Below are 24,370 nucleotides of genomic sequence, written 5' to 3'. Positions count from 1 at the left end.
GGGATTGGATGTAATGACTGTTGGCCCTGATGTTTCTTCACCTGTTGCTGTGGGCTGTGATGTTGAAGTAGAGGTTTCAACAATTACAGTGGTGGAAGTGGTTGTTGGGCCGGAGGTGACTTCTTTAGGTGGCTTTGTGGATGTTGATGGAATTGTCTCATTTGTGGTTTCTTCAACTGTTGTAGTTCCACCTGTTGTAGGTGTAGTTGTAGTTGTTGTTAAAGTAGTGGGATTGGATGTAATGACTGTTGGCCCTGATGTTTCTTCACCTGTTGCTGTGGGCTGTGATGTTGAAGTAGAGGTTTCAACAATTACAGTGGTGGAAGTGGTTGTTGGGCCGGAGGTGACTTCTTTAGGTGGCTTTGTGGATGTAGATGGAATTGTCTCAGTTGTGGTTTCTTCAATTCCTGTAGTTCCACCTGTGGTAAGTGGCGTTGTTGTGGTTGCAATTGTAGTTGTTGTTAAAGTTGTGGGATTGGATGTTATGACAACTGGCCCTGATGTTTCTTCACCTGTTGTTGTGGGCTGTGATGTTGAAGTAGAGGTTTCAACAATTACAGTGGTGGAAGTGGTTGTTGGGCCGGAGGTGATTTCTTTAGGTGGCTTTGTGGATGTAGATGAAATTGTCTCCGTTGTGTATTCTTCAATTCCTGTAGTTCCACCTGTGGTAGGTGTAGTTGTTGTGGGTGCAATTGTAGTTGTTGTTAAAGTTGTGGGATTGGAAGTTATGACAACTGGCCCTGTTGTTTCTTCACCTGTTGCTGTGGGCTGTGATGTTGAAGTAGAGGTTTCAACAATTACAGTGGTGGAAGTTGTTGTTGGGCCGGAGGTGACTTCTTTAGGTGGCTTTGTGGATGTAGATGAAATTGTCTCCGTTGTGGTTTCTTCAATTCCTGTAGTTCCACCTGTGGTAAGTGTCGTTGCTGTGGGTGCAATTGTAGTTGTTGTTAAAGTAGTGGGATTGGATGTAATGACTGTTGGTCCTGATGTTTCTTCACCTGTTGCTGTGGGCTGTGATGTTGAAGTAGAGGTTTCAACAATTACAGTGGTGGAAGTGGTTGTTGGGCCGGAGGTGACTTCTTTAGGTGGCTTTGTGGATGTTGATGGAATTGTCTCATTTGTGGTTTCTTCAACTGTTGTAGTTCCACCTGTTGTAGGTGTAGTTGTAGTTGTTGTTAAAGTAGTGGGATTGGATGTAATGACTATTGGCCCTGATGTTTCTTCACCTGTTGCTGTGGGCTGTGATGTTGAAGTAGAGGTTTCAACAATTACAGTGGTGGAAGTGGTTGTTGGGCCGGAGGTGACTTCTTTAGGTGGCTTTGTGGATGTTGATGGAATTGTCTCATTTGTGGTTTCTTCAACTGTTGTAGTTCCACCTGTTGTAGGTGTAGTTGTAGTTGTTGTTAAAGTAGTGGGATTGGATGTAATGACTGTTGGCCCTGATGTTTCTTCACCTGTTGCTGTGGGCTGTGATGTTGAAGTAGAGGTTTCAACAATTACAGTGGTGGAAGTGGTTGTTGGGCCGGAGGTGACTTCTTTAGGTGGCTTTGTGGATGTAGATGAAATTGTCTCCGTTGTGGTTTCTTCAATTCCTGTAGTTCCACCTGTGGTAAGTGTCGTTGCTGTGGGTGCAATTGTAGTTGTTGTTAAAGTAGTGGGATTGGATGTAATGACTATTGGCCCTGATGTTTCTTCACCTGTTGCTGTGGGCTGTGATGTTGAAGTAGAGGTTTCAACAATTACAGTGGTGGAAGTTGTTGTTGGGCCGGAGGTGACTTCTGTAGGTGGCTTTGTGGATGTTGATGGAATTGTCTCATTTGTGGTTTCTTCAACTGTTGTAGTTCCACCTGTTGTAGGTGTAGTTGTAGTTGTTGTTAAAGTAGTGGGATTGGATGTAATGACTATTGGCCCTGATGTTTCTTCACCTGTTGCTGTGGGCTGTGATGTTGAAGTAGAGGTTTCAACAATTACAGTGGTGGAAGTGGTTGTTGGGCCGGAGGTGACTTCTGTAGGTGGCTTTGTGGATGTTGATGGAATTGTCTCATTTGTGGTTTCTTCAACTGTTGTAGTTCCACCTGTTGTAGGTGTAGTTGTAGTTGTTGTTAAAGTAGTGGGATTGGATGTAATGACTATTGGCCCTGATGTTTCTTCACCTGTTGCTGTGGGCTGTGATGTTGAAGTAGAGGTTTCAACAATTACAGTGGTGGAAGTGGTTGTTGGGCCGGAGGTGACTTCTGTAGGTGGCTTTGTGGATGTTGATGGAATTGTCTCATTTGTGGTTTCTTCAACTGTTGTAGTTCCACCTGTTGTGGTTGCAATTGTAGTTGTTGTTAAAGTTGTGGGATTGGATGTTATGACAACTGGCCCTGATGTTTCTTCACCTGTTGCTGTGGGCTGTGATGTTGAAGTAGAGGTTTCAACAATTACAGTGGTGGAAGTTGTTGTTGGGCCGGAGGTGACTTCTTTAGGTGGCTTTGTGGATGTAGATGAAATTGTCTCCGTTGTGGTTTCTTCAATTCCTGTAGTTCCACCTGTGGTAAGTGTCGTTGCTGTGGGTGCAATTGTAGTTGTTGTTAAAGTATTGGGATTGGATGTAATGACTGTTGGTCCTGATGTTTCTTCACCTGTTGCTGTGGGCTGTGATGTTGAAGTAGAGGTTTCAACAATTACAGTGGTGGAAGTGGTTGTTGGGCCGGAGGTGAATTCTTTAGGTGGCTTTGTGGATGTAGATGAAATTGTCTCCGTTGTGTATTCTTCAATTCCTGTAGTTCCACCTGTGGTAAGTGGCGTTGTTGTGGGTGCAATTGTAGTTGTTGTTAAAGTTGTGGGATTGGATGTTATGACAACTGGCCCTGATGTTTCTTCACCTGTTGTTGTGGGCTGTGATGTTGAGGTTTCAGCAATTCCAGTGGTGGAAGTGGTTGTTGGGCCGGAGGTGACTTCTTTAGGTGGCTTTGTGGATGTTGATGGAATTGTCTCATTTGTGGTTTCTTCAACTGTTGTAGTTCCACCTGTTGTAGGTGTAGTTGTAGTTGTTGTTAAAGTAGTGGGATTGGATGTAATGACTGTTGGCCCTGATGTTTCTTCACCTGTTGCTGTGGGCTGTGATGTTGAAGTAGAGGTTTCAACAATTACAGTGGTGGAAGTGGTTGTTGGGCCGGAGGTGACTTCTTTAGGTGGCTTTGTGGATGTAGATGGAATTGTCTCAGTTGTGGTTTCTTCAATTCCTGTAGTTCCACCTGTGGTAAGTGTCGTTGGTGTGGGTGCAATTGTAGTTGTTGTTAAAGTAGTGGGATTGGATGTAATGACTGTTGGCCCTGATGTTTCTTCACCTGTTGCTGTGGGCTGTGATGTTGAAGTAGAGGTTTCAACAATTACAGTGGTGGAAGTGGTTGTTGGGCCGGAGGTGACTTCTTTAGGTGGCTTTGTGGATGTTGATGGAATTGTCTCATTTGTGGTTTCTTCAACTGTTGTAGTTCCACCTGTTGTAGGTGTAGTTGTAGTTGTTGTTAAAGTAGTGGGATTGGATGTAATGACTGTTGGCCCTGATGTTTCTTCACCTGTTGCTGTGGGCTGTGATGTTGAAGTAGAGGTTTCAACAATTACAGTGGTGGAAGTGGTTGTTGGGCCGGAGGTGACTTCTTTAGGTGGCTTTGTGGATGTAGATGGAATTGTCTCAGTTGTGGTTTCTTCAATTCCTGTAGTTCCACCTGTGGTAAGTGGCGTTGTTGTGGGTGAAATTGTAGTTGTTGTTAAAGTTGTGGGATTCGAAGTTATGACAATTGGCCCTGCTGTTTCTTCACCTGTTGTTGTGGGCTGTGATGTTGAGGTAGAGGTTTCAACAATTACAGTGGTGGAAGTGGTTGTTGGGCCGGTGGTGACTTCTTTAGGTGGCTTTGTGGATGTAGATGAAATTGTCTCCGTTGTGTATTCTTCAATTCCTGTAGTTCCACCTGTGGTAAGTGGCGTTGTTGTGGGTGCAATTGTAGTTGTTGTTAAAGTTGTGGGATTGGATGTTATGACTATTGGCCCTGATGTTTCTTCACCTGTTGTTGTGGGCTGTGATGTTGAGGTTTCAGCAATTCCAGTGGTGGAAGTGGTTGTTGGGCCGGTGGTGACTTCTTTAGGTGGCTTTGTGGATGTAGATGGAATTGTCTCAGTTGTGGTTTCTTCAATTGTTGTTGTTCCACCTGTGGTAGGTGTAGTTGTTGTGGGTGCAATTGTAGTTGTTGTTAAAGTAGTGGGATTGGATGTAATGACTGTTGGCCCTGATGTTTCTTCACCTGTTGCTGTGGGCTGTGATGTTGAAGTAGAGGTTTCAACAATTACAGTGGTGGAAGTGGTTGTTGGGCCGGAGGTGACTTCTTTAGGTGGCTTTGTGGATGTGCTGGTCTCAGTTGTTGTTTCTTCCTTTGTTGAAGTTTCAGCTGTGGTCGATGTAGCTTCTTCTCCACTTGTTGAGGGTACCGTAGTTGTTGTGGTCTCCATTGTTGTTGAAGACCATGTTGATGTTGGTTCTGTTTTTGAAAAATATATTTCTTTAGTTAACTCGTCCAGAAAAATAACATTTTAGTTTACCAAATAGCTCGTATTTACAATTCTACATTTTAACATATCGTTAATATGATTGAAACTTATCATTACCACCTAGAAGTCTTCACGGGTCCACCCAAACCCAAATACTCAAGACCCCACCCGTGACCCGAGCGGGTCTGTGTCCAAAATGCAAAGTTTTACCCGGGTTCGGGTCGATTCCTGTTTGATTGTCATCAGGTCTCGAGTCAATTGTAAGTAAAGCTGATAAACCTGAGTGGACCCGAAATTACCCATTTAAAGCTCTGCTTAGCCTATAGCATATTTAAATTACGTTAATAAGGTTAAATTACATACTTATAGAAGGCAAAATATAAAGTCCTTTTTGTTAACCAGTGGAGAAACTTGGCTTATAAACGTAATTTTTTGATACTTGGGTCCAATCGGGTTTTGTCTAGACCCAGACCCCATAGGGTATGGGTCGGATCTAGGAACTGGTTGTCATCGGGTTTGGGTATAATTGTTCTTGGGTCCGTTCTTGTCCGAGTTTGATTGTCCTCGGGTCCGTTCAAGGGACCCGAAAAGGCATTTACTAACACGTTACATACCAATTTCTATTAATTGCCATCAAGATTGCCATTTATCACTATGATATTTTTTTTAAATCTGGCTGCACTTTAATCATTCAAGAGTTTCTCTGCTTACCAGGTGTTGAGAAGTGGAAGACAGTTGTGGGCTTTAGTGTTGTCGTAGAGACCTGTGTTGTTGTTGTTGTGGTCAGAGGGGAAGTTGTGGTTGGTACTGGAGTTGTGGTCACTTTACAAGGGGAAATGTTCCTGGTAATGGTTCCGTTTGCAGCACAAACAGCAACTATGCAGTTACCAATCCCATCTGTTGTATTGTAGAGGGTTTCTCCATATGGGTGTTGTTTACCATTATGCAAGCATGTACAATCTGCAGGGGGGAAAGTATTTTACAATTAGATTTAATCAATGTTGCTTTGGTCATTGCTAAATATGTTACTTTTATTTGGGGATGTCATCCTTACCATTTACATTATAACTACAACTCACTCCAGTCATTGTGCAGGTGCTTTAAAAGAAGAACAATTATTTAAACATTGAAATTATTCAGAGGTTCAAATTATATAGATATAAATGTTTTGTTCAAAATAACAGTAAAGAGGTAAGACTATTCAGGACTTGGTAATAAAGTAAGTTGTGAAATGGTTGGGGAGCAGGGCACGTTTTCAGATTGTCATACAACCATAATTAGCATCGCTATGGAAAAACTAGCATGACCCTTCCAATCTTTGCCGAACTCCTACCCTCTTCCCTAGAATTAACGTAGCACAGAGTACCTACTACTTTCACAGATGGAACATTCAGAATATGCTCTGAAATAGTACAGGTACTGTGAACTGATTTATTCAAACATACCATGTTTCACAATTTTGTGCCGGAAGATTCTGTCCATTGGTGTACTGGTTTCCTTCATAGTCATAACAGCCACATTGTTCCCTCTCCACACACTTCATTGTCTCCTCATTGAAGTAAGGTTGTGCCGCAGGACAGTTAGGATAGCAGCCTGTAATAAGTACAATAGCCAAGAGGTTACAAAAGGTAAAGTCTTGTTAAGGATAACAGTAGTCAGTGTAAATGTAGCCTGAGGCTGTTCAGACACACAGCATGTAGATGTATAACAATTGTTGGGGTCAGTTGCAGTTACAATTGTTATTCAGAAATAATATCCAAAATGAGACAAAATATGAGTTAGACGGTCATATCCCTACCTTCCAATGCTGGAATTAAACTAGAACAGTCTCCGGAAGGGTTTCTGCAGGTCTTCATACACTGAGCTCCACATGCCTTGTAGTGCCACTCACATTCTCCAGTAGGGTTGTAGTAATCACAGAACAGTGCTGTTTGTGGTGTACAAAATATGGTGGACAAAAATGTTGTCATGATTTGAACTAGAATAATGATGCCTTTCCATGATCAACTGTCCTATATGATAATGTGTCAACCTAGTCCAGTATTGAATTGACAAGCGCCTTAATGTAGTTGAAAATCACATTCACTGTTGATTGTGAAGAAACTTACGGCAAATTCGAGGGGTTCTCCAGGCTACGCATGCTCCAGCTTCATTGCAGGCCTTTGCATAAGCTGCCACTGCGGTACAGAAGCACTCACAGTCTCCACCACTGTCACAAGCACATGAGTCTCTCACACAAGCATCGTAGTAAGGAGAGGGGTCCACCTTAAAAGCACAGAAATGTGTTGTAAGATATACAGAAGTTGCATGGTGAAGTACATTTCTTTGTCCACAAAAGACAAATCCACATATCTTACTAGTAATATATCCTAGTTGAATATATCCATACCTGGTTCTGGCAGGCTGCGAAGACATCACTGTTAATGATGCTGCACTGTTTCTGGGCCCAAGACGCTCTGTACGGGTTGGAGGCACATGGGTGCACTACAGCGGATACACTTGGGCAGCTTGATGAAACTTTCCAGCTGTTTCCAAATTCCACCGGATCAACAACAGTCGCTTGGGCTCTAGTGGTGAAGTCATTGTTTGCGTTGCCATCATAGTTTCCACACAGACCACACACTTGCCCCTGAAGAAAAGAGATAATGAATGAAAATGATTGATTTGGCAGGGTTCTACAAAAGTCTTGGTAATATCAGTTTTGACTGAATACTGAATTCATTTCTTCATCAGAGAATCTTAATGTACCTGGTATTGTGGGCTAAGCTTGATAAAGAGACTGGTCTTCTTGTCCCACATGAGGATTAGACCACTTTTGACTTCAATGACCAGATAATTCCCCAGAAGGCTGATCTGTTTAGGAAACTGCTCTTCTGGAGTACTCCTGATAACTTGAGCGTTCCCATCTGCCAGTATTAGCTCACTGGTCTGAAGAAGAGAAATATGTTTTCATACATAACTTGGTCTAAAATCGGATCTCAACCTGATGTTTGGTTGATGATTTGTTGATTGTTCTTTACATGAGGGATGGAATGTACAGTATTGTGTGAAGTCAAGTTGCTCATTACCCCCAGGAAGAGCTTAATGGTCTTGGAGCAGGTGGTGCCTTTAGTTCCACAAGGAACGTTCTCAGTGAGAACTCTGAAGCTGCCACTGCCATTAGTATTGCCACAGTAGTCCTGTGCGAAAGGAAAATATTCTTAATATGTTTAAAATTCACACTTTTCAATGCTGATACAATTCTACCAAATAAAGAGACACAAACCTGAATGAGAGTGTATTCACAGTTTCCATTAAAGTTGAACCTTTTCTCATCAAAGGTGATATAGTGACCCTCTCCATAGATTGCACAAACTCCATCACAAAGATGTGTGGTACACTGCCATTGACTGTCCTTGCAAGTACTGTGAACAACACACACATATAATGTCAGGTTTTTCATTATTTGTAAGTCTGTGTTCCATATGTTTTCTCCCCCATGAGTTGTAAAACACAAAACAGGCATACCATGTATTGCAGTCAACCTTAAGGGTCTCTCCAGCTTGGTAAGTAGCTCCATTGTGAGAACAAGGACAAAGTTCCTCCTTGATGCAGTCTCCATTCCCATCAGACACCAGTCCGTTGGGGCACATACAACCTGATGTGCACTCTGTGCTAATCTAAAGGGATTTAACCAAACAAAGTACATAAATAAGTCATGGCAAATGAAAGAGATGTGGACTATGTTTTTGTACGCAGGGGGCGTGTCTATTTGACATAATTTCGATTTTCCAAGGATTTTGTTCATTCAACACGAATCTGTATAATAGTCTCAGTGTTTGACAATCCCATTTAGAGTGAATGGGGGACTCACACATGTCATATCCAGAGTTTTGCAGCTCTTCTGACACTCTGAACCTGAAGCTCCTGGAGGTGCAGTTGAGCAGTTGAAGAAAACCATAGGCAGTGTGCATACTGGGGATATATGAGAATACAAGTTTTAAAAAACGATTTTCAATTCTCAAACAAGCAGAATATAATTGTCATATATCCAGAAATATCCACATTCATCATAATTAATCACATTGTCTTACATGAATTGCTTGAATCCTCTTGGTTCATTTCAAATGTACCTGTTTTGTGAAGGATGCATGTAAAGGGTTAAATCATATCGAACCATATATTCTATAAATAACTACTAAATTGGAAGCAAAGAACATAAAACTTACTAAATAGTCTTGCTCCCCCAGTGCAACTCAGTGTCCCTTGTCTGCAAGTGCTGTAAAACAGTTACAGTATTAATAGTTATAGTTAGATAATCAAATTAACAGCAAATATCATTATGCCATAATTTAATTCACAGCATTGAATATATCCATCAAGTTTCATTAGTACTTGTATTTATTTTGGTCTCCTAGCTTTATACGTATGAGGGAGGTGCTTACCAGGTGGCACCGTCTCTGCTGATAGTCTCTCCTGCAGGGACCACCGAGCCCTTGTCATAGCAGGGACAGTTGGTGGGGGCAACACACTTGGCAGCCTCGTCCATGTAGGTGCCCTCTGCGCAGCCACAGCCGTCCACCGGAACAAACTCCACCTGGCAAGATTGGTCTGTCATGCTCAGGGAGCGGCAGGTGCGTCCACAGCTGGTCATGTTGTAGGTATAAACTGTTTGACTGGGGCAAGTGGCAAATTTATCTGAGAAAAGTAATTAGATATGAGTAGTATTAGCAAGACCATTTTTGGTTTCCTTATATCTTTGTATTTATGCAGTTATTTATTCAGGTTATTTGTATTTAGTAACTCAACCCTACGGTTGTTGTTTCAGTAAATCATTCTATTGTAATCAATTTGCAGCACTTATTAAAATCACACATTGATGCCGTGCTGTCTACTCACTGCAGATAGTGTCTCTCCAGCCGCTGAGCTGGATACCCTCGGCAGCACAAGCGTGGACATAAGAGGAGACGGCAGCACACATGCAGTCCTCACTCTTCTCACAGTTACAGCTGTCATACATGCAGTTCTGTTGGAAAAAGAGTCAAAGTGTGTCAAGACTATAACCTCATCACATAAGAGTTTAATGGTTTTACTTTGTGATTGTATCCTTCTTAACTAACTTACGGTTTTGTAGGTGTCAGGTCTTATTTCAGAATGGCAAGGGGAGAACACTCCTTTAGGATCTGATAACATGGAACACCAGTGCTGGGCATATTTCTCTGTGAAAAAGACAATCATAATTTCCACATACGCATATACTATCTTATATGCATTTGTTATAATCATTCAACAAGTGATTAATCTGTAGGCTTAATAAATATGTACCATTTTCAATGCTCAAACTGCAGGGGTTTTCAAAGCTAGTCTTGACATCAGGGCAGCTAGACATGGTCTTCCATGTGTTGGCAAAAGCTACAGCTGTGCCCTCCACCAATCCACTGATGACTCTGAACTCATCTGCCTGAACATCATTGTAGTTTCCGCAAAGGCCTGTGGAAAAATAATTGAAGCCATATGATGTATTATATTTTTATGAATAGAGATACTGAAGAAAAAGGTATGAAACTGGTGGATGAATCTGAAGCATACCACAGGTTGTTCCTTTGTAGGATGAGATGGCAGTTATGTAGATCTGCATAACTGGTGAAAGCTGGATCTGAAGTTGAACTCCAAGAGTTGTCTGGATAACAATGTAGAATGAGGAGGGCTTGAAGACGGTCACTTCAGCTGCAATCCATGAAATAAATAGAGGGAAACCATTAATGCTTCATCTAGTGAATATAAATGATATGGTGTTTATACACGGATCCACACTACAGTTTAACTTGGCATTACAATGGATTGTCTCACCTGTATTGAGTGGGAGCTGAGAAAGAATCTGATTTACAAAAACACTTCCACATGACTGGACTCGGATCACCTGTGAATTAGATAAATAGTATATTTTATTAAATTCTCATTTGTTTCCATAAATAAGCATTTTATAAGATTGCAAACAGCCCAGCAATATTTGCCAAATCAGGGCAATTTTAAATAAGGTTATTGTGTGTTAAGACAAAACGTTTGAGGGACATTTATTTGCAAACCAGTATGATTATCTTAAAGAAGTGTTTTTGTTTGGAAATGAGTTGACAGGTCATTGTATAATTTGCTTTGAAACATATTTGGAGAGTTGCCTTACGGTGGATCTGCTGGAGAGGGAAAGGGTAACAGCCCTCATACACGTCTCAGTGTCAGTCAATCCACACTTCACAATGTCTCCCAGCACGGTGAATTCAGTTCCATTGCATTGCTGAAAAAAAACAAGCATGAGTTTGAAGGCACAAACATGAAATGAGAGTGACTCACTTAAAGAATGACCCCTTTGGAAAAGCTATTTACCTAACCTTTGCACTGAAAAGTTATGAATATTTTATACTAGTTTATATTGCTTTGCTATGCTGCACCAGTTGCACTGACCTTGGTCAGAATGTAAGAGCAGTCCCCATGGAAGGTGTAGGCTTTCCCATCATAGGTGTTGATGTGGGATCCTCCCTCCACAGAGCAGGTCCCAGGACAGTCCTTGTCTGTACAGGCCCACTGACCACCAGCACAGGTGCTAAAGGGAACATTTATACAGGCTCATCTGTTTGGAATGATTTGGCATGATTCATGAAAATGAGGCATGGGATATGTCATGTTTAAATCAGATGATGTACTTGGCATACCATTCTTTACAGTTGCTGGTGTAAGATTCTCCAGATTTGTATAATTGTCCATTGTGGACACAACGGCATTCGCTCACTGGAATACAGCCACTGTTGTTGACATCATCGAAAACAGTACCTATTTGGTGAGAGATCAGACAGAATTTTAAGACAATATTCAGAAAGATTTTAGTTCCTGACAGAAAATTATTCCTTTTCACTGTTTAAGAGATTGCTATAACTGCATTCAGTAAGGAGTGTTACTCTAATGTTTACTTTACACAGAAAACTGCACTGACTCCAAGAACTAACTGAGTAAAACATTCATTATTTACTCCTCCCTTTGTCACCTTACTCAGATACTTTGCACACATTGACATAAAAGGCATAATGGGTAAAAGTGTGGTGTTTTCATGATGTGCTTAAGGTTAACTTGTACAACAGAGTTGAACCTATGTGGTACCTAGAGGACAGAAGCAGCCGCCTGTACAGTGGTCTTCACACAACTGGCTGGCCTCTGGGTTGGAGCAGGTGTCAACACAGGGGCTTCCACACTCCTGGTACTCCATGTTGTAGGGGCATGTCTTATCTGAGAAAATAAACATTGTGATTAACAGTTTCCTTAAAATAGATTGTGAACATGATCATTAAGTGTTTGGTGGGCATGTTGAAGAGTATCTGCATGCTTACAGCAGAACTGTTCAGTCCTCCATTGCTGGGGCTTCCCGCCTGCGTGAACACACTGACGGGAGTACTCTGAGATGGTGTTGCACAGGCAGAAGGAGTTGGTGCTGTTATCACAGTGGCACAGGTCAGCCAGGCAGGTCTCGACGAAGGAGTCCTTGTCCAAATAATTAGTGCAGCTACTGAAAGCTGCACTGGAGAACAGCTGCTGACAAAATTCCTACAAATAGAGATAAACCACAAAAGGTTACCATATAGAAAACATTTGATGGATCACATGGATTAATTGCCATTTCTAACTTCTATTAATATTGTTTTGTATTCTTCTTCTGTGGTGTGAAATGGAATACCTCATCTCCACAACTCTCCTCAGAAGTTAGCGTAGGCTCCTCACAGACTTCCAGAGGACCATCCAGTTTCCAGAGGTTTCCATAGTCAGAGCTAGAGAGTTTCCCACCTGCAACAACACAGACATGGACAATTAGCTTATCCACCTACAGTATGTAATGTAGGTACATTTCAATAGTTTGGTCAGATTTTTTATTTTACCATTGATGATGAACTCGTTGTATGTTTGGACTTCATTGAAGTCACCACACAGTCCGCAGGTCTGGTTTCTGTACTTCTCGTTCATTTCAATCTGTAGAATGACCAGACGCAAGGTGTTTAGTAAAACAAAAAATTCACGTGTTCTAAGTCTTGGCTGTCCTCCACGTTTAAAACCTTTCGTTTTGTTAGTCTTTATATTAGGTAGTGACAGAAAATCTAATTCAAATCTACAAGTATTTGCAAACACTTCATCAAATAAACATTGGAGCATGAGCCTGTGTGTGTATAGCCTATACATCTTCACAGATCCTGTTAAATTCATCCTCGTTCTTCAGGTAATTCTGCCTATCAATGGGAACATATCTGGAGGTGAGTAGACAGTGCTTCAGCCAACATGAGACAAAGTGCAGCCAAAAATAGGTGTCTTTCACTCACAATCAACTGCTGATCAATGCCATTGACGGCATAGATTTTATGCTTTTAATCTAAAGAAAAAATGTAGCATTATTAACTAATCAACCATTGAAGAGGAAAGTTATAAAAGCAGGTATTTTACCATTAGGGAGTCATCCTTGTTCCAAACAGCAACCAGCCCCAGTTTGGCTGCGATCTTCACATTAGATGTAGTCTTCACGATGCTGACTCCAGACAAGCTGAACGGCAGGGTCACCCTTCAGGAGGAAGAAGATGTTTAAAGGTCATCCAATACATTATGATTGTAATGTTTATTAAACTCCAGAATGTAGCACATAAAATCCTCAAGAGAGGTGCTTGCAGAATGGCGTATAAGTCAAATGACAGGGAAACTCACGTCTGCCCATTGACCACAACAACACCCTTGGATAGCTCCACCACTACACCATCCAGCTTCATGGTGATCTTGCTAATGGTGGGCTGGTTGTCCACCACCTGCCGCCTCATCTGGATGTTGAAAGCCTCATAGCTGCTCTTACACAGTGAGGTCACAACATGGTTGCAGGTGGAGGGGAGCTGGAAAAAGTACCCGTCGAAGGTCTTGAAGTGGTAGTTACCCCATGTGCTGCAGACCTGGTCATTGTGTGAGGCATTCACTCCTTAGGGACAAGGAATACAAATGTCAGTTTCTTCTTAGCTTATTGATGGATACTCAGTCATTTATTTGGTGTGCATTCAGTCAGTCATTTACCTGAAAATGTGGGTATCGTCGTGGTCATTGTCGGGATGATTGTTACACTTGTGGTGGGGCTCACTGAAATAAAAGCAATTCATTAATATTTTACAATATTATATGTACATTACGGATGGAATTCAATCATTGCAGATATAGATTGTTGCACTGCGCTTTTAGAAGTGTATTTGATTTGCACAGCAGTATGTCCAGACGAAGGGACATTTGAGGCATGATGTGACCCATTCAATATTTACAGTGAACCTAAGGCTCCAATCAGTCCGTAGCGCTGAACTTCGGCGATATCATGCACTTTAATTTTAAAGGGAATGTTCCTGCGTTTGCGGAGTATTCTGTGCCTGAACTACAGTACTTTGATGTTCTTTGAATCGCATAGGTGTGGTCAAAGCTTTTGGAAAGCTCAGCCCTGCAGGTCCTCTGACAAATAAAACGGAGCTAAAGATTCCATAATCAAATGTCATCTGCTTTGTAAACTAAACATATTGAATTCCGATTACTGTTCAGTTCCTATTTTACATATTTAGGCATCAGATGTTTCCTGTCAGTTTCCTGTCCTGTTATTTGAGTAATACCAGACATCAGACTGTCACGTTCTGACCTTTATTTCCTTTGTTTTGTCTTTATTTAGTATGGTCAGGGCGTGAGTTGGGGTGGGCAGTCTATGTTTGTATTTCTATGTTTTCCTATTTCTGTGTTTGGCCTGATATGGTTCTCAAACAGAGGCAGGTGTTTTGTGTTGTCTCTGATTGGGAACCATATGTAGGTAGCCTGTTTTGTGTTGGGTTTTGTGGGAGGTTGTCTTCAGTCTTTGTGTGTCTGCACCAGATAGAACTGTTTCGGTTTTCACGTTTGTTGTTTTTGTATTTTGTAGTGTTCAGTTTTGGATTCATTAAATTAAGATGAACACTAACTACGCTGCGCTTTGGTCCTCTCTTCCTTCCACCGACGAAAGCCGTTACACAGACTTGCTTACCACAACTGTTATTTTAAAGATATACATTTGAGTTTGTATTCTGTTCTTGTTTTCATGCCAGATCAAACGTTTTTTTCAAAAGTACTAACACACACCCAGTGTGGGGAGTGCTTTATGTATTTATAACACTATAAACTATGCTACAACCACTCATGATAACAATCACTAATGAGAACAATTTCTATAAGTTTACAGATGTTTCACCACTAATGTGTAACATTTTCAAATTTAGATGGAAACAATCTCATAAACAAATGTGTATAGGGAACAGAAATAGGATGAACATTTCAATGAATAATGTAATAATATGATCGTAGTAAATGTGTTTGCTGCCTAAAAGCAGAAACAGGAAAACCGTTATTACTGATTGCGTAAAAACTGCTACTGTATGCCAACTGTTGAATTCTTCAAAATGCTTGTATAATACATGTAATTCATGTTCTGTGTGTTAGTACATTTCTGAATAGCTAATACATACATTTTTTTGATAATGAGATTTTGCATAAAATATTTACATATATTATCAAATCTGAAAGTCACCTAATCATATATTGATCGGATATATTTGTAAACTAAACTTGTGGTTACAGATTTTGAACCTATAGACCTGCTGAATTAACATAGATTTGTATGTCGATGACATTCTTCCATACATACATTGCAAGTATCAATAATCATAATAATTTGGTGTTGTCCTGAATACTTACTATTTGTAATTAACATTCAGTCTGATTTATGACATAATATGTAGATGTTACAGATTTGTAAGACTTTTAAAAATGTAGAATAATTGTATTCTAATAATAATCAGAAATGTTTCTTATTTAGGCAAATGAATGAATATTCTACCAACCTGTTTGTGTTGATCTGATCAGTAGTGCCAGGCATATCAGCCTCCATATCGGTGTATCCTTGGTTGTCCCCATGGTGATCCTGTGGGAAGTGAACAGGTCCTACACAGGTGATATGAGAGTGGTGCTTAGGATGGATCTGGTCTTTATAACCACCTGTATTTGAGGAGGGACCTTAAAGGTTAGCACAAAGGTGGGGCCACAGGTTAAACATGACTCAATGATGACTTTAAGACTTCAATGTTCTGTCTTATGAGGTTTTTCAGTACATTAACAGTACATTAAGCATGAGCATTTACATACAGATTTAGACATTTTCATTAAGTATTCTATTATTGGGATTATTTGTGTACCCCTATTGTTATTATAAACTCAGGTGGTTCATAACGTCCTTTATTATAGACCTACACATCTATATTGCGCAAGATAATTTACTTAGTCTTATGTGATTTCCTTTCCTTCCTCATTCAGTATCTCAGGCAGCATCTCCACTCCAGTGGTTTAAGCATTTGGTATTGTTTTAGGATCCCCCTTATTCTGAAAGCAGCAGATACTCCTCCTGGGGTCCACAATACAATACATGCTTTTTCTTTATGTAATGTAGATTTTAATGTATAATTACAGATACATTCATAATAAGTAGTGAGGTTTGATAGAACAAAAATGTGTATCTTCATGGCCATCCCAAACTCGGGCAATATATAACGAATGAATAATACATTAACCCAATTTTTTGGCTCAGTAGCTTGAGCACACATTGTCCAAATGCAAACATTTGTCTCTCTGCTGTTGCTCAAAGGAGTGATTATACTATTTGTATTCATAGTTAGTATTCATAGGACTAGTGTGACTCACCAAGCTGATCCAGGAACTGCATCCTGATTAAAAAAAGAAGAGCCATTGTTTTCAAAATAATTTTGACACACTGATGTGCATTTCTTCACAACTATGTTAATCATTCCAGCTTTCATATAAGTCTATCAACCTATTCTTTTTGGTTTCAAAATGTTTAAATTCAACAGGAATGACTAGTTGGTATGTAGCAAATAGCTTTAGTAGCATAAGTTAAATTTGCAACAGCATAGGTACTATCTACATTTTCCAAATTTACATTTTCCAAACATACATTTTTTTATCAAACCAAACCATCCCTGTTCAATTGGTGGTTGTCATTTTAAGGTTTATGGTTATTGTTAAGTTTAGACACACCTTCAAACCCTCACTTTAAGCATACATTAAAATAATGTAAAGTCTCAACATAATGGAAATATGCTCCATTTTCTATTACTAAATGACCAAAAAGTAGACATTTTACTAAAAACCCATTAAAGAAGTTTGCTACACCTGCATGCCTGTAACGGAGATGCAGGGAGTCTGGAAGCAGGTGCAGTTGGTGAGTTTAATAACGAACATAAAGAGATACAAAACAAAAGAAGTGTCTGGACAAGAAAACAGAACCAATACTGCCTGATGAGTGAGGCTACAGAGTGCTAGATAAAGGGGAAATAATCAAGGTAGTGATAAAGTCCAGGTGTGGGAGTAGACAGAAAGCCCTGACGCGCGGCTCCAGCCCCAGGGGGATGCCGGTCAGAGGGACGTCCCCGAGGGCGAGGGGCAGGCCAGTGGGCGAAGGGGGAAATCTCAGCAATATAGAATATCGTCCACCGGGACCCAACACCGCTCCTCTGGACCGTACTCCTCCCAGTCCACCAGGTACTGGAGTCGGCCCCCATGACGTTGGGAGTCCACGAGGGATCTGATGGCATAGGCAGGGCTCCCCTCGATGTCCAGGGGAGGTGGAGGGATGTTGTGGGGGACGGCATCAGCCAGGGGACCAGGAACCACCAGCCTGAGGGAGGAAACATGAAAAGGGTGACAGCCGGTAGTTAGTGGGGAGCTGTAATCTATATGTTACCTTGTTGACCCTCCGGAGAACCTTGAACAGCCCCACAAACTGGGGGCTCAGCTTCATACAGGGCAGGCAGAGTGGGAGGTTCCTGGTGGAGAGCCAGACGCGAACACGGGAGCCTCACTGCGGTGGCGATCAGCCTGCTCCTTTTGGCTGTGGAGGGCCTGCTGGAGCCTCACCTGGGCATCGTTCAAAACCTCCTTAGTGCGCCTGAACCACTCACTCATTCACCCCAGGAGCTTTGATCTGGCTCAGGGTCCATGGAGCCAGGGCTGGCTGGTATCCCAGAACACACTGGAAGGCAGTCAGCCCGTTGGATTGGTGAAGCAATGGATTGTGGGCGTACTCCGCCCAGGAAAGGAATTGGGCCCACTCCCCCTGCCGGTCCTGGCAGTGACTCCTCAGGAACCTCCCCAGCTCCTGGTTCATCCTCTCCACCTGCCCGTTAGACGGAGGCCAGTACCCAGAAGTGAGGCTGACCATGACCCCAGCTTCTCCATGAAGGCTTTCCATACCCGTGAAGTGAATTTGGGGCCACGGTCGGAGACGATGTCCTCCGGAATTTTATTGCTGGAAGACTGATAGGTGAAAATTATCTGTTAATTGAATGATTCGAATATTCCGCTGAATATTCTGAAACATATAATTGTATGGAATTGATTAGAATGTATAAAATCATAATCAATAAATGTGTATTCCTAGTCAGAATTAGGGTAAAGACAATATGTCTTTATGGTATTTTAAACGCAGACTGTCTAAGCTTGGTGCCGACCTGACTAGAGATTTGGGAGAGAACGGGGAGTACGTCTCAAGGACAAGGTCACTAATCTCTGTCGGCTGGGTAGCAGGACATGTGTGTGCGTATGGCTGTGTGTATGTGTGTGTGTATGGTTGTGTGTATGTGTGTGCGTTTGGTTGTGTGAATGTGTGGGCGTGAGAAGTCAGTATAAAATGAATTGTTTTGTATTCTTGACTTTGGAACGTTCCCGTGAATAAACCTTTTTGACTATTTTAGCTGGGCCTCCGTCTGTTTCTGGTTTGCAGACTGAGTAATATAATTAAATTGGGTTATATACCTTGAGAACACAATTCTCTTATCAAAGACCTGCTGGAACAGTCCCGCAGCAACCCGGAGAGTGGCAGGGAGACCAGAAAGAGTGATAAAACTGCAGGATTTAGAGAATCTGTCCACAACCACCAAAATCGTGGTGAAACCATCAGAGGGGAGATCAGTGACAAATCAATAGATGAGACCAGGTACACTGAGGCACAGGAAGGGGAAGGAGTTCCCTGCTGGAGCGTGCCAGGGAGTATCAAGGCACAAGGTGAGACCAAAATGCAGACACAGGAGGCAGATGGTTGGAGTCTTACAATGTTTATTAATCCAAAGGGGTAGGCAAGAGAATGGTCGTGGACAGGCAAAAAGGTCAAAACCAGATCAGAGTCCAGGAGGTACAGAGTGGCAGACAGGCTCGTGGTCAAGGTAAGGAGAATGGTCAGGTAGGCGGGTACAAAGTCCAGAAACAGGCAAGGGTCAAAACTGGGAGACTAGAAAAAGGAGAATGCAAAAAGCAGGGGAACGGGAAAAACGCTGGTTGACTTGGAAACATACAAGACAAACTTGCACAGAGAGACCGGAAACACAGGGATAAATACACTGGGGAAAATAAGCGACACCTGGAGGGGGTGGAGACAATCACAAGGACAGGTAAAACCGATCAGGGTGTGACTGGGAGATTTAGTTTGGGCACATACGGAACAGGAGTTGACATAGCGAGTGATGTTCTGCGCCAAGGTGTGCCACCAGTACTTTCCAGAGATTGAATAGTGCGGGTGGTACCTGGATGTCCAGCGACGACAGCTGTGTGCGCCCAGGTCCACAGCTGATCCATTATCCCTGTGGGAACATAGGTTCGCTCAGGAAGATAGGTAGCAGGTGCAGATTCCATTTCCATGGCCTGGCGAATGTCTACATCTATGTCCCAGAGCACGGGGCCTACGACTCAAGAGGGCGGAATTATGGGTGCACTCAGGACAGGAACCTCTCCCGAATCGTAGAGAAGGGACAAGGCATTGGCTTTGATGTTCTTTGAAGCTGGGAAATACGTCAGAGTGAAGTCGACTCTAGTGAAAAAAAGCGCCCACCTTGCTTGTCGCGGGTTCAGCCGCCTCGCTGTCCGTATGTATTCCAGGTGCCGATGGTCAGTGAGGATGAGAAATCCTTGGCGCCCTCCAGCCAGTGTATCCCCTCCTCTAATGCCAACTTCACCTCCAGGTGGTCCCGATCTCCAACATCATAGTTCCTCTTTGCAAGAGACATTTTCTTTGAGTAATATGCACATGGATACAATTTCTGTGATGACCTTGTCATTGGGACAGGACAGCCCCCACATCCACTTCTGAAGTGTCCACCTCTACCACGAAGGGCAGTGTATGATCTGAGCAACGGGCGGAGGTGAAACGTCCCTTCAGTAGGTGGAAGGTTTCGTTGGCTGCATTACTCCACCCCAACTTACGGGGACCACCCTTGAGGAGAGGCGATAGAGCTAAAGTTCTTAATGAAACAGCAGTAAAGTTGGCATACCCCAAAATCCGTTGTAACCCCTTTATGGTGGTTAGGACTGGCCATGACCTGACAGCATCGACCTTCTTACCATCCACCACTCCTTGCAGGCCGATCTGGTAATCTAAAAAGGAGACTCCTGATGGAATTGGTACTTCGCTTTGACATACAGGTGGTTGGCCAGGAGGCGTTCCAGGACTACTTGGACTTGAGCGATGTGATCCTCCAAGTTAGCCGAGTAGACCAGGATGTCATCGATATACACGACCACCTGGCATCTGAGCATGTCTCAGAACACCTCGTTGACGAATGCCTGGAACACTGATGGATCACTGATTGTAGGCACTCAGCAGGTCCAATTTGGTAAAGAGTTGTTTGATCGTGGCGAGCACCAACGGGAGAGGGTAGCGGTACTTTGTGGTGATGGAATTCAGACCTCTGTAATCAATGCATGAGCATAACCCACCATCCTTCTTGGCCATGAAAAAGAAGGACTGCGAATGAAACTCTGTTGGAGCCTCATGGATATACGCCTCCATAGCTTTGGTTTCAGCCACCGACAGAGGGTAGATGCGGCTGCACGGAGGCGCAGAGCTTGCATACAGATCAATGGCACAGTCCCAGGGGCAATGAGGAGGGAGACAGATGGCACAGGTCTTGGAGAAAACCTCCCGAAGGTCTTGGTATACCTCTGGGATGTTGGGCTGAAGGGCAACCACAGGACTCTCTACCGACGTGGAACCACAGGGGAAGGGAAAGCAGGTCATCGGTGAGGGTGAGTGGTGCTGTGATGTGATGTGTGTGATAGTCCCGGATCCCAGTGGTCCACGATCCAGCACTTGAACCGGAAAAGGAGAGGAAAGCAGATATGAGGTGATGTTCAGGGAGGAGGCAAGAGTCCACTAGAGCTGTAGAAACAGCACACGAGGGACAGGCAGCCAGTGAAATCAATACTAGAAAGGGTTTGGCAGAAAGTGATGGAATACTCACTCCTAACCCAGGAGACAGATGATCACGGTGCTGTCCCTCTGCTCTCGTGAACCCCGGGTTGGAACATACCGGACACTGTTGAAGCTAGTGCCCCTCCTGACCGTAATAGGGACAGACCCAAAGCTGTCTCCGATGGTGTCACTCAGCCGCGGGGAGGCGTATGCCCCTACCTCCATTGGTTCAGGCTCTGACTCAGAATGGTCAATGGAGGAAGGAGAGAGGCAATGGAGCTTTCGACGCTCCCAAAGGAGGTTATCCAGACGGCTGGCCATCGTGATGAATGCATCCAAGGAGAGGGTGTCGTCTTGGCAGGCCAACTCTGTCTGGATCTCTTCGCGCAGTCCTCTTCTGAATAGGGTGTGGAGCGCCGGCTCATTCCATCCTCTGGATGTTTCCGCTGTCCGGAAAGTGAGGGGGTACTCCGCAGCGATCTGGCCATCCTGCTGTAGTTGGAGTAGGAGGTCACCACCCTCTCTACCCTCCGGTGGATGATCGAAGACACCCCTGAACAGAGCCATGAACCTCTCATAGGAACCCAGCTCATCTTCTCCCAGATGGTTGTAGCCCACTCCAACGCCCGTCCGGTCAACAGGGAAATAACCGTGGCAACCTTGGACCTCTCGGTGATGGGGGCTCCCGTCTGATGGCCGATATAGAGGGAGCACTGGAATAGAAAGCCACAGGATTTAGATGGAGTCCCGTCATATTTGTCCGGGAGGGACAATCGGCCATCGCTGACCTGGGCGGACTGATGGATAGGCTGGCGTAGTAGCTTGCTGGGTCGACTCATGGTAGAGAATCCTCCGCTAGTTGGAGATGACACCCCTTGGGTAATGTCAAGGCGTTGAAGAACACAGAGGACCTCATCCATAGCCATTCCCAGTGGCGCCATCTGGTCGTGGTGTTGGCGAAGTAGGTGTCCCTGTTTACCGACCATCTGGGAGAGGTCTTGAATACCTGCTGCTTCCATTTGCTGAGGCAGTATTCTGTAACGGAGATGCAGGGAGTCAGGAAGCAGGTGCAATTGGTGAGTTTAAAACTTCTTGTGAATAGGGGGGCGCTGTTTTCACTTTGGGAAAAATCGTGCCCAAATTAAACGGCCTCGTACTCTGTTCTAGATCATACAATATGCATATTATTATTACTTTTGGATAGAAAACACTCTGAAGTTTCTAAAACTGTTTGAATTATATCTGTGAGTAAAACAGAACTCATTTGGCAGCAAACTTCCATACAGGAAGTGAAAATTCTGAAAATGAGGCTCTGTGTCAGGGCCTGCTTATTCAACTGGCTTTTATTTATGGATCTGTATGCACTTCATACGCCTTCCTCTAGATGTCAACAGGTAGTAGAAGGTTGAATGGGGTGTCTAGCTTGATGTGAGGCCGAATAAGAGCTTTTGGAGTGACAGGTCTGCTCTTTTGTCAGTTTTCATCTGCGCGCCGGGGAACCTCACATTGTCTTCTGAAAAGCGTTCGTATACACTACGAATTGCTCCGGCTCTGATTTTATTTGATACATATGAGAAAAACATCATAAAGTAGGATTTTTCAACCGAGTTTGACCAGTTTATTCAACGTTTATTGGGACTTTTGGAATTTTTCGTTCCATGCGCTAACCGTTTTTGGACATGTGCCCTCCACATGGCTAGCCAAAGTTGCTAATTCGACAGAAGAAATGGACATTCTTAAACCAAACAACGATTTAATCTGGACCTAGGACTCCTTGCACAACATTCTGATTGAAGATCAGCAAAAGTAAGAGAATATTTATGATGTTATTTCGTATTTCTGTGTAATACGTTGGCTCCAACATGGCAGAGAATAGGTGAGCGCTGTCTCACAATAATGCATGCTGTATGTTGTTGTAAAGTTATTTTTTTAAATCTAACACAGCGGTTGCATTAAGAACCAGTGTATCTTTCATTTGCCATACAACAAGTATTTTTATGTAAAGTTTATGATGAGTTCTTTGGTTAAATTAGGTGACTGTCCAAAATATCTCCGGAGATTTTGGTGAATTGTTCCTACGTATTCACAATGTATAACCACGATTTGCAGCTCTAAATATGCACATTTTCGAACAAAACATAAATGTATTGTATAACATGATGTTATAAGACTGTCATCTGATGAAGTTGTTCAAGGTTAGTGATTCATTTTATCTCTATTTCTGGGTTTTGTGAAAGCTACCTATGCGGTGGAAACATGGTGAAAACATGCCGTTGTGTGTTTGGCTATTGTGGTTAGCTAATATAAATACATATTGTGTTTTCGCTGTAAAACATTTTAAAAATCGGAAATGATGGCTGGATTCACAAGATGTTTATCTTTCATTTGCTGTATTGGACTTGTGATTTCATGAAATTATATTATATGATATCCCTGTCCCGTTAGGCTAGGCTACGCTAGTCAGCTTTTTTGATGAGGATGCTCCCGGATCCGGGATGGGTATCACTGAAAGGTTCATTAATAATAATGACCATGCTATGATGTAAAACAAGAGCAGCGCCTGGACAAGAAAACAAAACCAATACTGAATGATGAGTGAGGCTATAGAGTAGTAGATAAAGGGGAAGTAATCAAGGTAGTGATGAAGTCCAGGTGTGCATAATGATGGGTTGCCAGGACCGGTGGTTAGTAAACCGGCGACGTCGAGCACCGGAGCGGGAGAGGGGGAGTAGGCGTGACAATACCTTTCTATATTTCATTTTACATTGACACTAATTAATTTTATCACCATTGTACAGGTAACTGCCAAAATAATGGAAACGCTTGAGTAAATGAGGGACACAAAGTATAATGAAAGCAGGTGCTTCCAAAAAGGTGTGGTTCCTGAGTTAATTAAGCAATTAACATTCCACCATGCTTAAGGTCATGTGTGTATGTGTGTGTGTCAGTCAACAGATCTCAACCCAATTGAGCACTTGTGGGAGATTCTAGAGTGTAGCCTCAGACAGCATTTTCCACCACCATCAACAAAACACCAAATTATGGAATTTGTCATGGAAGAATGGTGTTGCATCACTCCAATAAAGTTCCAGACACTTGTAGAATCTATGCCAAGGTGCATTGAAGCGGTTCTGGCAGCTCATGGTGGTCCAACTCCCTATTAGGATACTTTATGTTGATGTTTCCTTCATTTAAGCAGTTCTGTGTTCAAACCAAGCCAAATCCTGCTTGGTTTTCCTGCTATGAATGTAACACATGACATTAAATATTGTACTGTCAGTTGATTAACATTTGTTGAAGAATTGCCTTTTCTTATTAAGTCAATCATCTAACTTGCCTAACAGAAATGTATGATCCATTGCTGACAGAGCCAACCTATGTGTGAAATGATCATATCTGTATATGATCATGTCTACATTCACCTGCTAAAGGGAAGAATCTGTTGCAGGTTTGTCGGTTAGTACTTTTTGTACTTTTTGTATCTGACCCATCTTTACATTGGACAATGGAATATTCATAGTGGTCAGTCTGGAATTCAGA

General features: G+C 42.7%; 1 protein-coding gene across 1 annotated transcript; it reads right to left on the bottom strand.

Moving 5' to 3' along the window:
* Window positions 1-5,218: 5,218 nt before the first annotated feature.
* Window positions 5,219-17,513, bottom strand: LOC120043120 (mucin-5AC-like). Its single transcript, XM_038987841.1, has 30 exons — window positions 17,506-17,513; window positions 17,094-17,266; window positions 13,591-13,653; window positions 13,237-13,498; window positions 12,982-13,096; window positions 12,426-12,516; window positions 12,227-12,333; window positions 11,883-12,096; window positions 11,656-11,781; window positions 11,214-11,331; window positions 10,966-11,104; window positions 10,688-10,798; window positions 10,357-10,426; window positions 10,096-10,233; window positions 9,832-9,996; window positions 9,631-9,725; window positions 9,406-9,532; window positions 8,952-9,204; window positions 8,742-8,785; window positions 8,381-8,490; window positions 8,035-8,186; window positions 7,793-7,931; window positions 7,596-7,706; window positions 7,276-7,455; window positions 6,917-7,156; window positions 6,636-6,792; window positions 6,326-6,454; window positions 5,973-6,120; window positions 5,582-5,625; window positions 5,219-5,487 (listed from the first exon to the last, which is right to left on the bottom strand). The coding sequence occupies exons 1-30, from the start codon at window positions 17,511-17,513 to the stop codon at window positions 5,219-5,221; spliced, it is 4,098 nt and encodes a 1,365-aa protein (XP_038843769.1).
* Between the last annotated feature and the right edge of the window lie 6,857 nt (window positions 17,514-24,370).

Source organism: Salvelinus namaycush, unplaced genomic scaffold (genome assembly GCF_016432855.1).
Source record: "Salvelinus namaycush isolate Seneca unplaced genomic scaffold, SaNama_1.0 Scaffold873, whole genome shotgun sequence".
Taxonomy (NCBI): domain Eukaryota; kingdom Metazoa; phylum Chordata; class Actinopteri; order Salmoniformes; family Salmonidae; genus Salvelinus; species Salvelinus namaycush.
The sequence above is the reverse complement of the archived record's forward strand: the minus strand, read 5'-3'. Positions and strand labels throughout refer to the sequence as shown.